The sequence below is a fragment of the Lonchura striata genome, chromosome 4 (assembly GCF_046129695.1).
Source record: "Lonchura striata isolate bLonStr1 chromosome 4, bLonStr1.mat, whole genome shotgun sequence".
Taxonomy (NCBI): domain Eukaryota; kingdom Metazoa; phylum Chordata; class Aves; order Passeriformes; family Estrildidae; genus Lonchura; species Lonchura striata.
The window spans coordinates 285,864-301,878 of record NC_134606.1 but is presented as its reverse complement, the minus strand read 5'-3'; the positions used below and the strand labels follow the sequence as shown (position 1 = coordinate 301,878).

The following is a 16,015-nucleotide window of genomic DNA, read 5'->3' as shown; positions in this document are numbered from 1 at the left end:
ATGCGACACAAATAATTCCGATTTTTACTTCAGGTCGAGTTTTACACTCTGCAAGGCCTGAACTTCAGCTCAGTGTTCCAAACTCATTTTCCTACAAGCCCATATCAGCCACGCTGTGCCTGCACACCCCACAGACCCTTCAGCCTGGAGGCTGAGAAGCACTGACAAGACACCTGCAAGCAGTTGGGCAGAGAGGTTCAGCTGAAATTCAGAAAAGGAAAGTCAGGAGAATCCTCAGTGTTCTACAAGATCCTGATGGAGACTTTGGACTGGCAGCATTCTGCCTTCTCTGTAAGGAGCAAAGCAAACATTGGTTTCAACCAATGATGCTGCTGTGTTCCATTAGCAGCCACAGCAAGCACAGCTGTCTGCCTTCTCCCAGCACATTCCCCATGCAATCCTGGCTGTGTAATTTTGACCACTGAACCTGGCAGCACACTCCTTTCCTGCCCTACACATATGTCAGAATAAGCCTCAGCCAGCAGCTTGTCACTGTCACTGCCATAAGGATTTGGGCAGCTGCAATGCTCCTGCTGGAAGCAGAAGGGATGGACAGCTGGGAATTACCTGCACATTCCATCATCTCTTACTGGCCTTGGGCTAAAATCAAACAAGCACAGAATTACTACACACAAGTTATTATAATGGCAAGTTACTACAGAGTTACTACAGACATGAGACTCAGGTGATTGTAACTTGACTACTGCTAAAAACACAGCCCAAAACAGAGAAAGATCTTCCTTCAGGGCTGCAGCATTTTGTAGAATCATGGAACACTTTGGGTTGGAAGGGACCTTGAAGATCTTCTAGTTCCAGCCCCTGCCATGGGCAGGGACACCTTCCACTATCCCAGAGTGCTCCAAGCCCTGTCCAACCTGGCCTGGGATGAAGCATTCATTGATCATTATTTAAAACTACTAGAGACCTTTGCTTGGGTTTACCAAGAATCAGTAAAAAAACCTCCACATTCAAGCTGTAAAATCATCTTAGATAACAAATTCTTGGGTGGCCTTTTGGTTCTGGAGAAAGTGTATTAATACATGTAATTATGGCACAAAGATTTTAAACTGTTTCCTCAAGATTTACAATATTTTTAACAGAAGATGAATGGAACAACAGAAATCCATTCATTACACTAGATAAAAAGAGAGAGGAAGATAAATAACAGCAAAAGACAGGAATGTGCCTGGAAAACACCACCCTGATGAACTGCCTGTCAAACAGCCACACATGTACATTGAATTTAGACTGAAACACGCCAATATGTTGCCAGTACTCCAGGGTTTGTTTGTTTGGGGTTTTTTTTGTTTGTTTGTTTTTTGGTTTTTGGTTTTTTTTTGTTCCTTAAAAGATGTATCAGACTGTAACTTAATTTATAGAGACATTTCTCACTTAAGGCCACCACTCAAATACTTCAACTCCAAAGCACAGTATTTACTTCTTGGTCTATATTCCTTATACATTCCTAGATAACATTTAACCCTCAGGAGCCACAAGGGATGTTATGCTGACTCCAGCTTACTTTCTTGCCAAGAAAGCAAGCGGGAAAAAAACAGCTGCCCTAGTAAAAATTTATCTACCTTCAGAGAATACAGAAAAACTCAAAGACTTCCATTATTTCCAAGATTAAGGGTTATCTGTTTGAAAAGCAATGATTATATTCTGCAGTGAGTTCTCCAGTAAGAGCAGAAACATCTGAAGCAGAAAGAGGAAGAAGAAGAGAAGAGTTATCAGACATCATCCTGCTTTATTACCAGAGAGGAGCTCCTCACATGGAATAAATTCATATTATTCACACCACTGCACTGCAAAGTACAACCAGCTACAGATTTCTGAAGATATGAAGGAAACAGGGACTTGCAAAGAATTCCAACAGCATAAAAATTAATCCTCCAAATCCTCTTGATCAACTCCTGTGTGGAGCAAACCACTCTTGAACACAACAGTGACATGGGTGGGTGTCTGCAGCTGCCAAGAGCTTCAGCCCAGCAGGACAGCTGGGAGGAAAACCTAGAGGAATGGGCAGATCTCACATGAAAATCCAAAGCAGGGGAGAAACACACCCCATTCCTCAGGAAATCTGGCCTCAGGTGATGACTTACAAGTAACTACATACAGAAAGGGCACATGGACTCGCTCAAATGATGTCTGGCTTCTCTCATTTTGTGCAGAAATAAACAGATTAACACAAGACCAAGCTCCTAAAAATAATTCCAGGTGCAGCCCAGCCCAGCCTCTGATAGCTACATATTCCATGCTCCTAGCACACCAAGAAAACCCAATGGGTGTGTGGGTGGCTGCCTGTGGCACCCAGGACTTCTCTAAAACACAACTTGTGTACGTGGGCATCTGTGCTGAAAATCAGGGACTGAGGACACGTTCTCTGTGCCACAACAACTGCCACCTCACCTTGGTCACCCTGAGTGCTTCAGTGGAACAGGAAATCAGGCTCCACTGAGAAGCAAGAAAAGAAAGTAGTGAACAAAAATAAATCAGAGATAAACAAGAAGGAACCAGATTTTGGGCATGTAAAGCACTAAGTTATTTGCATGATGCAAACACAAAAGCTATAAAGCTCATTTGGACCATGGGTAGGTGAAGAGGAAAAAAATTTGGTTCTAAAACATTTTGTAGGGGTAAGCCACTGGGGTGGCTTTCCCACCTTTTTCTTATACTCCTAATGTTCCAGGGCAGAAAAAAAATCAACCAACCAAAATATCTGAATAAGATTTAATTTGAAAATGGGGATTTGACTTCTTTTTTTAATGTATTACATAAGAGCTAATGTTTCTATTTCCTATTTTGAAACAGATATAAAGAACCTCCTCATTTATGTAAAAGTTCTGGGAATCCAGGATATTCACCCCTATTTTTTTGGTGCTTCACAGAAATTGCAGCAACAGGATACTAAAATAACATTATTTGTCACTGAAACTGTAATCAAAAATATGCTAAAGGCCTAAACAGCAGCATTATCTGAATTAGCTTAGCCTTCAATTTAAGGTTAATGTGATGCATATGTGAATAAATATGCATCTAGAGAGAACAACTATTAAAAAGTAATTTAAGGACAAACACTTTATCCCTCTCACCTCTCTCCGTCGTGATGCCCAGCAACTTTGTTTAATCTTCCAAACCACAGCTGCCACCAGGAGCAATGACAAGAAACAACTGGAAAGGAAAAAAATAGAAAATAATATTTTATTGCTCTTGTTCATAACACACTGGCAGCTGAAAAACTCTAGGAAATGCAAAGTTAAATGAAAATTTCATATATTAGAGATGCACTGAAGAAAGATAACCCAGCACAGTTCAGTGCTTCTGATGATACCCAGTGAGGAATGACACAGTTATTTTCATTATTTATATTGTTGTTTCAAAGTTCCTTATCTGACTTCCTTAAATGACAGCATGGCTGAAAGATTTAATCATATTTAAAAAGCTACTATTGCCTCTCTCTGGCGATATTTTAAGTGAGAGGATAACCACAAAAAAAAAAACCAAACAAAATGCAAACAAACAAACAAACAAACAAAACCAAAACAAACAAAAAAACCCCAAAACAAAACAAACAAAAAAAAAACAAAAAAAAACCAAAAAAAAACAAAAAAAAACTTGAAAGAAGTAGAGAAATGTGATTATTATTTCCTTTCCAAATTACAAAAGTAAGATACGGTGGAGAACAGGCAGGCTGTTGCAGAGCTACAGGCATTTCTCGATTTCCCCAAATCTGTATTGGTTTTCTTCATCAAAAGAGGGTGTGAAAAGGATGAACGAATATATCAATTTCTGGGGAAAATGCAGGGAAGCAGATATAATTAAAAAGAGTAATAATAATAATAATAATTATAATAATTACAATAATAACTGACTGTATTGACAGATATGATCTTATCACACTGAATACCTAATGAGCAACTTCAAGGCACTCAAGCTAAGATTAAACTCTGAGCCCCAGTGGAAGCCTCCTTCCTCAAGGACTGCACTGATGGGTTATAAAAACCTCTCCAAAGCCCTCCTGACGTTTCAGCATGTATTGAGAGACAGGTTAAAGGAAGGTTTCCATGAAAAGAAGATTAATCAGAACAGGTGACTGACGTGCTCAGCTGCAGCACTCACAGTACCAAAGGCTCTCTGGGTGCTCCCACAGACTGTCTCTCCAAGAGAGACCCTGCCCAGAACTGCGGGGATGTTCTCACGCTGCACCCTGCCAGGAGGGACAGCCAGGGGCTCTGCTCCCAGGGAACAGGGACAGGAGGAGAGGCTCAGGGTGGACACTGGGGAAATTCCTGCATGGGAAGGGGGGTCAGGCCTTGGAACTGCCCAGGGCAGGGCTGGAGTGCCCATCTCTGGGGGACGTCAAAGCCCTGCGGATGTGGCCCTTGGGGACATGGGGCAGTGGGAGCAGTGCTGGGGGAGGGCTTGAACTTACTGATCTCAGAGGGCTTTTCCAACCTAAATGATTCTGTGATACTATGATTTGGAAATGCTGAATTAAACATGAGGACAGACAGCAGGAACCATTCCCTGAGAAATGCAAAAGGTGAGGAGACAGTTCTTGTTGCCATATCACCATCTACAGACTACGTGATCTGAAAACTCCATGGATGGAGCACAGACACCCAAAGGCAGCCAGTCAGTGATGGGATTACATTTTTCAGGCCTAGATATGCACAGAAATATGCTTCACTATCATATAGCATGTAACATTAAAAAATGTTTGACTTGCATGGCCCTGGCACAGGGTGCCCAGAACAGCTGTGGCTGCTCCTGGATTCCTGGAGTGTCCCAGGCCAGGCTGGACACTGGGGCTGGAGCACCTGGGGCAGTGGGAGGTGTCCCTGCCCACAGGACTGGATGGGCTTTAAGGTCCCTTCCAACCCAAACCATTCCATAATCTGATGATTTCAGATGCAATTTATGTGCAATATAAGCTGCTGCCAAGGCTTATCTGTGTTTACCTCCTCAGTACACCTTTATTTGGGGAAACAAGATGGAAATCCAAAGGGCAGAAGAAAATGCCAGCAGTGCCAAAAATACCATTCATCTCAAGCACCTCTGATAAATTACCCATTTCAGAGGAGTTTCTCAGGAGGAGTTTCTCAGGAGGTCAGGCATATAGATGAACTTGCATTGTGTCACCCTCAGCCACAATGACAGTCAGTGAGGTCTCCACCTTTACATAACAACACGCTCCAGTCTCGTGTATCCATCAGACAGCTCCAGAAACACACACAGCAAATGGAAGAGACACATCAAAACATGCTTAACTGATGTAAGGATGGCCCTTTTTTAGGAAAAAAGTGACCTCAGCAATGAAAACTGTTGGACCCCTTATTTTGGGTCGATTTCACAGAATCACAGAACCTATGTTGGAAAAGACCTCTAAGATCATTGAGTCCAACCATTAACTCAGCACTGCCAAGGCCACCACTAAACCATGTCCTCAGATGCCACATTTTTGGTGGCACTGTAAATATGTCTCCCTTCATACTATTTACTCCCTTGCAGAAGAAAGCTAGAGTGGAGAACTAAGAGGATCACCTTTACTACTAAATCCCCTTTCCAAAATGCAACACTGCATAAGTCTGCATGTTCCAGAGTCCTTCACTGGCTTCTCTTTCCTGCCCATTTCTGGCACCACAGCCAAGACTTTCTTGAGAAAATACAGAGAGGAATTAACAATTAAAGACTAATAAAAACTTCTCCTAAAACGCTCACCACGGTACCGTTGTATTTCAAAGGAAGGGCACCATACATCTTTGTATTGTCACAAGGAGGCAGCAAATACCCACAAAAGCTATAAAATCACTAAGGAAATATATTTTCCCCCTTGAACTAACATCCCTTGGAAGCACTCGGGGAGAAATAAAAGGCAAAGCTTGCTGCAGTCCATCACCTGCTGGAAGAGCCCCAGGGGTAGAGCAAAGTCAAGATCTATTGTTGGGTGTACTCAGCCTAAACGATCCTGAAATAAGTTAAAAGACCTGAAGTGAGCATCAGTAGCTTTAAAGAAAGGTTTCTTCCAACTTTCTCTGGGAAAGCAACTTTGTAGCTATGGAAGCAGCAGAAAGAAGCAGCTGCCTGCAGAGAGAGAGGTGCTGGGAAATGGTTTGGAGCGGGAGCTGAGGCTAGCAGATCCTGGGTAGAGCTGTGCTCTGCCCTGCTCTCTCAACAGCTTCAGATACATCTCTGCCATGAATATCCACCTGCTTACAAATTACTTCCAAAACAAACATTTTCTGCAGCATTTGCTTTGCCCTCTCCTCTTTTTTTTCTCCAAAAGTAACAGGGAATGGCTCCCACTTGGAAAGGGGAGCTTGAGCTGGGATCTTGGCAAGGAATTCCTGGCTGGGAGGATGGGGAGGGCTGGGCTGGAATTCCCAGATTTGCTGTGGCTGCCCCTGGATCCCTGGAGTGCCCAAGGCCAGGTTGGACACTGGGGCTTGGGGCAGCCTGGCACAGTGGGAGGTGTCCCTGCCCATTGCAGGGGGTGCAACAAAGTGATATTTAAGTTTCCTTCCCACCCAAACCATACTGTATTTCTGTCAACTGTTGGATTTCCATTTTCCTATAGCCTGTGACACGTCCAATTTGAGATCAGTTAAATTTTTCGAACAGTACAAAAGGAAACCAGAAAACTCAGGTGTGGAAACAGGTTGGAAGGAAAAAGAACCATCAAGAACCACCTAACACCCTGGAGAGTTTTTCATCCCAGGTTAATTTGAACATTACTCCATTTCAGCCAGGTTTTACCAAGCAGAGCTTCCATTGGCTCACACAGTTATAAAAATTTGTGCTTACACAGCATAAATATTGCAATGCAAGGAGGAGATACATTTAAATTTTATGGACAATAGTCTATTTGGCAAATAGCTTTATTAATTCATTCTTAATTATTCATTAGATTATTTAACTACAATAAATGAGCAATGTGGTTATAAATAATCTCTCCTCAGTTGGCCTCAACACACATGAAACCTCAGCTGATCAGCCTTCAGGATACCACAGGGTATTCCCACAGTGACACAAAATCCTGAACTTAAACACACTGTCTGGTTTTATTCTGGACTTTAATCTCCTTTTCACCACAGAGAGAATAGTCTCTCCATTCCTGGTATCCTTAAAGCTTTTCAAACAAGTACACTTTCATTTTTAGACGTCTGGAAAACTCCATCAGCACTTTACTGTGAAGCATTCTCAGGAAGGGAGAAGAAAATCCATATGGTGTATTAGGGCCCAATTATTAAACCCTTGGGAAATGTTTATTCACATCAGAATTGCTTGTAAAAAATGGCAGCTTTAAACACCAAAATGTACAGCAGCCTCCCTGCTAATGTGCTTTAACATATACAAGTCACTTAATTTCAGAAAGCACTGCCACGATCACTAGAAACACAGCCCAAGTTATTTTGATGAATTAGAAGCTATTTAAGTGCTATTTACGAGTAAATTTTAATATGCTGGAGAGCTACAGGATACATTTTAAAATACTGGATGCATTAATCCTTGAAATAAATGGAACAAGTATACAACTATGTGGTTGGTTGGGCTCTGCTGAACAGCTGCCTACAGCCCACCAAGCCAGATTCCTGACCTCATCCTTCTGCTGAAGATGGCACAAGGCCCACCAAGCCACAGCTCACCTTAGTTATGGCAGAGGAGGGCACTGGAGGCAGGGAAGGGGCTGCAGTACAGGGGCATGGGTTAAACCCAGCTGGAAATGAAGCACTGCAAAGCCACTCAAGCCCTTGCTCTTCTCCCCCACCCTGGTGGCGTGGGGAGGAGAATCAGACATAAAATTTGTAGGTGGAGAGAAGAACAGTTTAGTAATGGAAAACAAAAGAAATACAATAAATAGCTAATAATAATAATGATATTAAAAAGAGGAACCAAAGAAACCAACCAAACAGCTGATGCACAATAAAACTGCTCAGCACCTCCTGACCAGTGCCAGCCCCCTTCCCAGGTCAGACTCTTGCAGGTAACTCCCTCAGTCTGTACACTGGGCATGATGCTCTGGGCTCTGGAATATCCATTTGGCCAGCTGGGGTCACCTGTCCCAGCTATGATCCTGCCCAGTCTGAGTAACTCCTCACTGGCAGAGCAAGATAAATAAAAAAACACCAACAAACTTTTGAGAAACACACACAACTTAGCAAACCCCAACAAGTGTATTATCAACATTATTCTAACTCTGAACCCAAAAGACAGCACTAGAACAGCTCCTGAGAAGAAATTCACTCTATCCCAGCCAAAACCAGGACAGCAGCAAGTCTGATGAGAAGAAGCTGAGGGAGCTGGGAAGGGGCTGGAGAGTTCCTGAGGGAGCTGGGAAGGGAATGGAGAGTTCCTGAGGGAGCTGGGAAGGGGCTGGAGAATTCCCGAGGGAGCTGGGAAGGGAATGGAGAGTTCCTGAGGGAGCTGGGAAGGGGCTCAGCCTGGAGCAAAGGAGGCTCAGGGGGACCTTGTGGCTCTGCACAGCTCCTGCCAGGAGGGGACAGCCGGGGGGATTTGGGATCTGTTCCCAGGGAACAGGGACAGGAGGAGAGGGAACGGCCTCAGGGGAGCCCCAGAGTGGCAACTGGGGAAATTCCTCATGGGAAGGGCAGGGGTGGAGTCCCCATCCCTGGAGGGATTTCAAACCCTGTGGCTGTGGCACTTGTGGACATGGGCAGTGGGGGCAGTGCTGGGGGAGTGCTTGAACTCGCTGATCTGAGGGCTTTTCCAACCTGAATGATCTTATGATTCTATTCCATGATTATGGAGGATGAAGTAAAGAGTGCTGAGAACATGGAAAGAAGGAAGTTTTGGATGCTGTACTGTTATCTTCTTCATTTTGTTAGAAATAACATGAAGATATTTCCAAGCTCTTCCATATTTAGTAATGCCATTTGTGCTGCAGTAAAAAATTATTTAATAAGCAACAAGAGTAAATAAAATATTTGCAGCATAACTACAGATATTAATTACTGCAGGAGGCCATTTCCACTTAATGAAAACACTGAGAAAATACATATAGTCAAGGAAAACAATATACGACATATAAAATCACCTGCCTGAGTCTTGTACTGAGCAAACAGTGCTCCTGCTCAAGTTTTGCTGAGGAACAAGTCCAATTATTTGTATCAAACTAAAGCTACACCATCTCCATTTGATATTCAGATCCTAATAGGGGCACATGACGTTTGATGTGCCACCACAAAAACACTGAGCCGGCAGCTTTTGTTTCAGTTGTGAAATAACAGCCATTTCTCTAACAATCATTGTAAGGCTTCGGTGGGACACGTTGGATCATGGAACCACACACTGCTTTGGGCTGTGTGCAGCTGCAACCACCCTGCCATGGGCAGCTACAGCTCTCACTAGACTGGAGCAGACAGTGGACTCCCTTAGAAGGATGTTTCAAAGACAGATAATGAAGACAAGACAAACAGCAGGCAAGAAACAAAATGAGCTGTGCATGTGAAAACCAGGAGAGAAGTGCAGTAGAAGACACCTGAGATATACGGTAAATCCATGTAGCAAAGCTCAGGATGAGGTCACAGAATAGAATCATGGAATGGTTTGGCTTGGAGAGACCTTAAAAGGCCATCTCATCCAACCCCTCTGCTGTGAGCAGGAACATCTTCAGCCAGGTCAGACTGTTCAGAGCCCTGTCCAGCCTGGAGTGGAATGTTTCAGTGATGGGGTATCCACCCCTTCTCTGGGAACCCTACTCCAGTGTCTCACCACCCTCATCATAATTTTTTTTTCCCTGGTTTAGTCTTAATAGATCCTCTTTCAATTTAGTCATCACCCTTTGTTCTATCACTACAGGTCCCATTTAAATATCCATACCCATTTCCTATGAACCCCTTCTAAGGATGTAGAGATCCCAATAAGGTCTCTCAAGTGCTCTCTAGACTGAAGGTTGAAGGGAAGAAAAGGAAAGGGGAAGAATGGAAGAAGGAAAGAGAAAGAAAAAGTGGGAAGGATTATGGGGCAGTAATATGTGCTTATGAGGCCACAAATATTTTTACATCTTCTGTACATAAAGGTATGCTGGTGATTAACGTCTGTGATAGGTGTGCTGGCAGACAGACTTTTTGGAAGTTAAGGAAGCACAGATACTAATAAAAAATGTTCACTAGAAATTGTCAAAATAGCTCAAACTATGTGCTGAAAGACAGCTGCACAATCTGTAAATTAAAGAGCTGTGTTATGAAAAGCAGAGAGGAGGAAAGGGAAAACCCAGTTTACTTACAATTCATTAGCTTTGCAAAGGTTAGCAATGGTTGGAATATGATTTCTCCTCTGGCTCGGATTATAATCAGAACTTCACAGTTCTACCCAACCTTTATCCACTGACATTTTCTTAGCTTAAAATAACACATTCATGTGTACAAATTAAGGGTCATACACAGCCCCCTGCCTGGCTTGATGCTGAACTCCAAGAATCATACAGCCCCTCTAAATGTGAGGCACAGCCCTCTGATCACAGTAGCCAGCTCCTAAATGAAATGAAAACCAGTTCTGTGTCCTGCTCCACACTGCCTGGTGCTGTTTGGATGCATGAGCAGGGTCCTGCTTTTCCATGCCCCTGTGCACCCCACAGGCAACCCAGCCAGTGCCTGGGACAACAAAACTCAGCAGTGCTAGAGTTTGGCAAGCTCACAGCCCTCTGTGAGGCCTGCACTGACCTAATTCATCTCAAAAGTAAGGAGTGAAACTGAAAACCCCCCCAGCTCCCTCTCAGGTGCTCCACACAGCTCAAGGCACAGATGATGCCTCCAGCTGCACAGCAGGAACGCACAGCTAGGACGGGCTTACAACCAAGTGGGGGAAGTGGCTTCAGAATACAGAAATGTGCCACAGCATCTCCAGCTCAGAAAGATTCCCCAAATTCATAGTCACAGAATGGTTCGGATTAGAAGTGATCTTAAAAATCACCTTGTTCCAGCCCCCCTGCCATGGCCAGGGACACTTTCCACTATCCCAGGCTGCTCCAAGCCCCATCCAACCTGGCCTTGGACACTTCCAGGGATCCAGGGGCAGCCACAGCTGCTCTGGGCAACTCGTGCATTTCCTGCAGAACAGCAAAATGAAGCAACACCCTTAAACGTGCAAACAGAAAGCCTCTAAACATCTAATTTCCAGAACAACATCTCTAGGTCTCCATTACACCTAAGAAATTGATACATATCCCAGTTTTTGAGTTTGGTGTTAACAATACCAACTGGTTTTAGGTTTTCGCAAAGCATTTTCCTTGCCTCTATTTTAGGGAGTAAATTCTCAGTCAGCTGTTGCTTATTAACAGCACAGGGGGCTCTCAGGTATTAGTTATTTATGGTCTGCCTTGGATCCCATAGTAATTATGAAATGTGCCCTAGAGCATTAAAAATGCAAATGTTCAATAATTTCCCCTATACCCAGTGAGATGAACCACACTGTTCTAATCCACTGGTTAATTAGGGAGTTATAGTAACTGTAAAATAAAACACCTGGAGAGAACCTTAGGAGTAGTGAAAGAATCAAAGAATTTCTAGCACATTATAAATGCTTAACTAGAAAACACCAGTGAACTGTCTTCTCCCAAATCCACACATTCTTATTCCTCTGGCTTGTTAGGATGTTAAATAATATTGCAACATTATTTCTCAAGGAGATCCATGTGGTAACAGTGATGGAGAAAGGAAACTTGTAGCCTTTGGACATGTATGCTCAGCATGTGCTCACTGAGACAGTGCACTTATCTTCTGCTTTAACCTGGGACTAGAATCATGGAAGGATTTGGGTTGGAAGGAACCTTGAAGATCATCCAGTTCCACACCCCTGCCATGGCAGGGACACCTCCCACTGTCCCAGGCTGCTCCAAGCCTTGTCCAGCCTGGCCTGGGACACTGCCAGGGACCCAGGAGCAGCCACAGCTGCTCTGGGAATCTCTTCACATAATGAATCTGGAACAATCCTCATCCTGGGGAGTTTAAACCCTCATGTGCAGATGTAGTTGGGTCTGTAAAGCCCTAATAGACAGGTTTTGCAATGCAGATTTATTTTATACAATTAGAAAAGAACTAAGGAACCAACTGCTTCCCTCTTCATTTTCCTAATAAGCAATTACCCTAACACAAAGATTTTTAGGAAAGATGTTGACTGTGATTAATTCAGCAAAATAAATGACTAAGCCTGAGCCAGAAATAACCATCTACTCTGCTCCAATGGCAGGAAGGTGGTTGTTCAAACCCACTGTTTCCCAGGGACTGCACTAAAGCAGATTCTACTCTCTAAAAGGTCCATATGAAAAAAAAAATATATAAACCACTTGTCTGAAGGATCTGTCTGGAGCTTCTTGCTTTAATTAAATTTAGCATGAAATCTAAAGCAAGATATTATTCCCACTGCTCATTTTATACCCGGCATAATATGCCTGCTTTAGAACAGGCTGTAATACCTGGAGTAGTGTTTACTCCATGTATATCCCTCCTGTAGTACTCCTTATCGATCAGGTATTGGTTTACACTTCTGGAGTATTAGCAGTCCCTAAGACAGAGGCCAATACACTGGATTTTGAAGCTTTGAAGAGAGGGCCTGCTGTGCTTTGGAAGTGTTTCACCTCTTTGTTAGGTGCGTATTTTTGGAGGAATGAAGAGGAGACAAGTATTGAAATGGCTTCTGTTGGTTCCCACTCTGAGGGAACCATCAGTTCACCTGACACTAAGAAATTAACTTAGAGCTGGGTATGAAAACCAGAAGTATTTGGCTTCTATTGAACTGTAACGTATGTTTACATTTAACTTGACATACTTTCAGAGTTCAGTTTAAAATCAAAAGGTGGTACCTAAAGAGCTGGAAATTACTCCAGACTTAACTCTTTGCAAAATAACTCTCCTGGTTTATGGCTGGTGTCTGAGGAGGCGTGAAAACCTGCAGTAAGTCACACACATCTGTGGCAAGTCAGTGTTTTCTACACCCTCTCAAAAGGAACTTCTCCTTTCCCAAAAGCCTCTCCCAGCCCCATCCTCCCTTTCGCTGCATGCACTGGAATCATGCATTGGCAAAGATGCACAGAAAATTCATTTTCTTAGCGTAACTCCTAATTAAATATTTAAGTCAGAGTGAAGACTTCCATTTTCTAGGCTGTGCTGTAAGCAGAATGTTTAAGTTAAAAAAAAACAGACCAAGAAGAACCCAAACTCTGAAGCCCAGAACCTAAAGAAGTAACATTTAGCTGTCTTAAATGAAAAGTACCTGAAAAATGTCACAAAGAACTGCACCAGGTCCATAAAGTTGCTGTGCTGTGAGAATGCAATCTGCAAAAGAAAAGCAAATGCTTTCTGTTACTTACTGGAAAGAAAATTCGTATGTAAAAAGGATTAAAAATTACAATGAAAAGCACCTTTACTCAGATCAATTCATATTTTTCAACACTGTTTTTGAGAAAGAACAGAAATGTTCTGAGGGAAAAGAATAAACTATAACTTCATATTGTTTTGAAAACATATATCCCAGAAATTAAGCTGAACAAGTAACTCTGTCTCCCAGCCATGTTCCATGGAATATTCTTCAGTGCACATTGAAGAAAACACTACTTCAAAAACTTAGAACAGAGGTTTCAGAGAGCTGCAAATAATCTTTAATTAAAAGTGGAAATCTTTAATTATTGTTTACACAGCAACCCATAATTTAATATTTACATTTCAAACAATATCCAGACAACAAAATCTCTCCTTGAAGAAGCAACTTACACCAAGAGCTGCACAGAGGCACGAAGCACAGAAGATGATAGACACTGTGAAAACAGCTATGGCATTCATCTCGGCTCACTGCCCTGCAGTCCCACGGCAGAGCAGGGAAAAACACACCAGAACATTTGGGACAAAACCAGAGGGAAGAGGCCAGCAGGAAACTGGGAGGTGGTTAGAGGCAAAAGGGAAGATTAGGGAGCCTGGGTAAAAATAACAACGTGGAGGGGAGGCGAGCCAAGAGAAAAGCAACTTGTGCAATATTAGGGATCAGAAGTTCTTTCCAGGTACCTCCTATTTCCTCTGCCTATCAATCTCTCAGCACCACAACAGCATATTAACTCTTTCATGGAGTAACAGAGTTTCTTCAAAATTAAAGTGAAATCGGCACTGACAAAAGCTTGTCATGGATATTAAATCCACTTCTGGTGTAATTTGTTCTTTTTCTCCCTTAATAAGCAGTACTTATGGCAACATTAGCATAAACATAAATCCCTCCTCCCAGCTACAGCCACATCCCAGAATTCATGAATATGTGTAAAGTGAATCATTGCATGGGTTTCTGCTGCTCTGGAACATTTTCTATGATCATATTTGCTTTAACTATCCATTGTAACTTGGTACAGAAACTGCCCCAAATAGTTTTCTTATCAATGAATTGAAATATTTTGAAGTTGAAAGTTCCGTTGCCGTTCACAACCACTGTGTGGCTGGAAAGTGAACTCCAAACCTGCACGCCAGATGCTGCAACCTCAACAGCCCTGCCTACACAAGACAAGAAAACACAGAGTTATTTGTTGGTATTTACTTCTGAAGTGCTTCCCAATAGTCTTCTGATTATTAAACAACAGCAGGATTTCACTTTTTGTGTAAAAAAATCAGTGCCTAGTAACTAAAGTGGTACAGTATTTGCATAAATGGATATTCATGGATATTCTGGAATAAATATAATATTTTGAAATGTATTTAAGGCAAAGATAATCCTTACTGAAATATCTCATCCCAAAATACAAACATGTAACACAGCCAGTATAAAACAAAAGCCAACTTTTCTTATTATTTCTGAGAATAACCATGATACTGAGTGACTATAAGAGATGCATTTCAAAATAAAGCCCTTGCTATGTAACAATTCTTTAGTAGAAAAAGAAAATTAAAAGCACAAAGGAATCACTGACAGGCCAGTCTCCTGTAGATGACTATCAGGATGAGTTTCTGTTATGGAAACCAAAACTTGCTCCCATTAGAAGAAAAAAATAAACTGTTATTTTTAAAATAAGAGAGATTCTATGAAATATTAATGAGACCAATACCAGAGAATGACTTCTTATTTTTTGGTAACAACTTCAGGAAACAAATAAAAACAAAAACAAACAAACAAAAAATAATGTAGGTTTATTTCACACAGAAGCCCTACAAATGTTTTACCAGTAGTGATTATTTTCTCTACCTGTTGGAGTTCTTCTCCTGTAAAGCCCAATTGAGGACCTGTACCTCACACATGGATTAAAAAAAAAAAACAAAAACCCAGGTTGTTTCTACAATTTACTCCTCACAAGCTGAAAATACTTTGTGCCATCAAACCTGACCAATCTGTGTCACAGGCAATTTGGTCTCATAATTGTTAATGGTTTGCTTATTTAGAGCTTAATTTCCACGAATATAATCTGTTCCTAGGACTTAATTAATTCAGTTACATTGAAAGTTTGGTTGGAAACAGCTGCTGAAAGTAGGCTGTTCATTCTGGATCCATGAAAAATATGGCACCAATTTCTTAGCAGGCTGAGGTTTTAATTAAGTTTAGCTGACAGTAGAAGATTCATTTATCCATTCTCAAAAAATGAATTCTGTACCAAAGGCTGAAGCAGTTTAACTGCAGGAAAGCTCCGTGAGGCTTGTGCTGGGGAAAGGCTCCCCGAGGTAGTGGGCAGAACCTGAGCTCAGCTGCACCATCAAATCCCCACTTTCACATCAAAGAACCCCAGAACTGTTGAGGTTTGGGCTCTGGCCCCATCCAGTCCAACCATCCCCCAGCACTGCCACCACTGTCCCATGTCCCCAGGTGCCACAGCCACATGGCTGTGAGATCCCTGCAGGGGGAGGATTGCACGGGGCAGTCCAGCCCAGCCCTGGGCAGCCAGGGCTGCACAGCCCATTCTGGGCAGAGATTTCCCCTAACATCCACCTTAAACCTCTCCCTGGGCAGCCAGGGCTGCACAGCCCATTCTGGGCAGAGATTTCCCCTAACATCCACCTTAAACCTCTCCCTGGGCAGCCAGGGCTGCACAGCC

General features: G+C 42.6%; 1 protein-coding gene across 1 annotated transcript in view; it reads right to left on the bottom strand.

The window, feature by feature from the left end:
• The window catches only part of ATRN (attractin), a 143,774-nt gene that overhangs the window by 27,622 nt on the left and 100,137 nt on the right, over positions 1 to 16,015 (bottom strand). Inside the window, exons 25-26 of the mRNA XM_077782656.1 lie at positions 13,231 to 13,292; positions 3,093 to 3,171 (exon numbers count right to left, since the gene is read on the bottom strand). Coding sequence (XP_077638782.1) covers positions 3,093 to 3,171; positions 13,231 to 13,292 — 141 coding nt within the window. The remainder of the gene's footprint in view (positions 1 to 3,092; positions 3,172 to 13,230; positions 13,293 to 16,015) is intronic.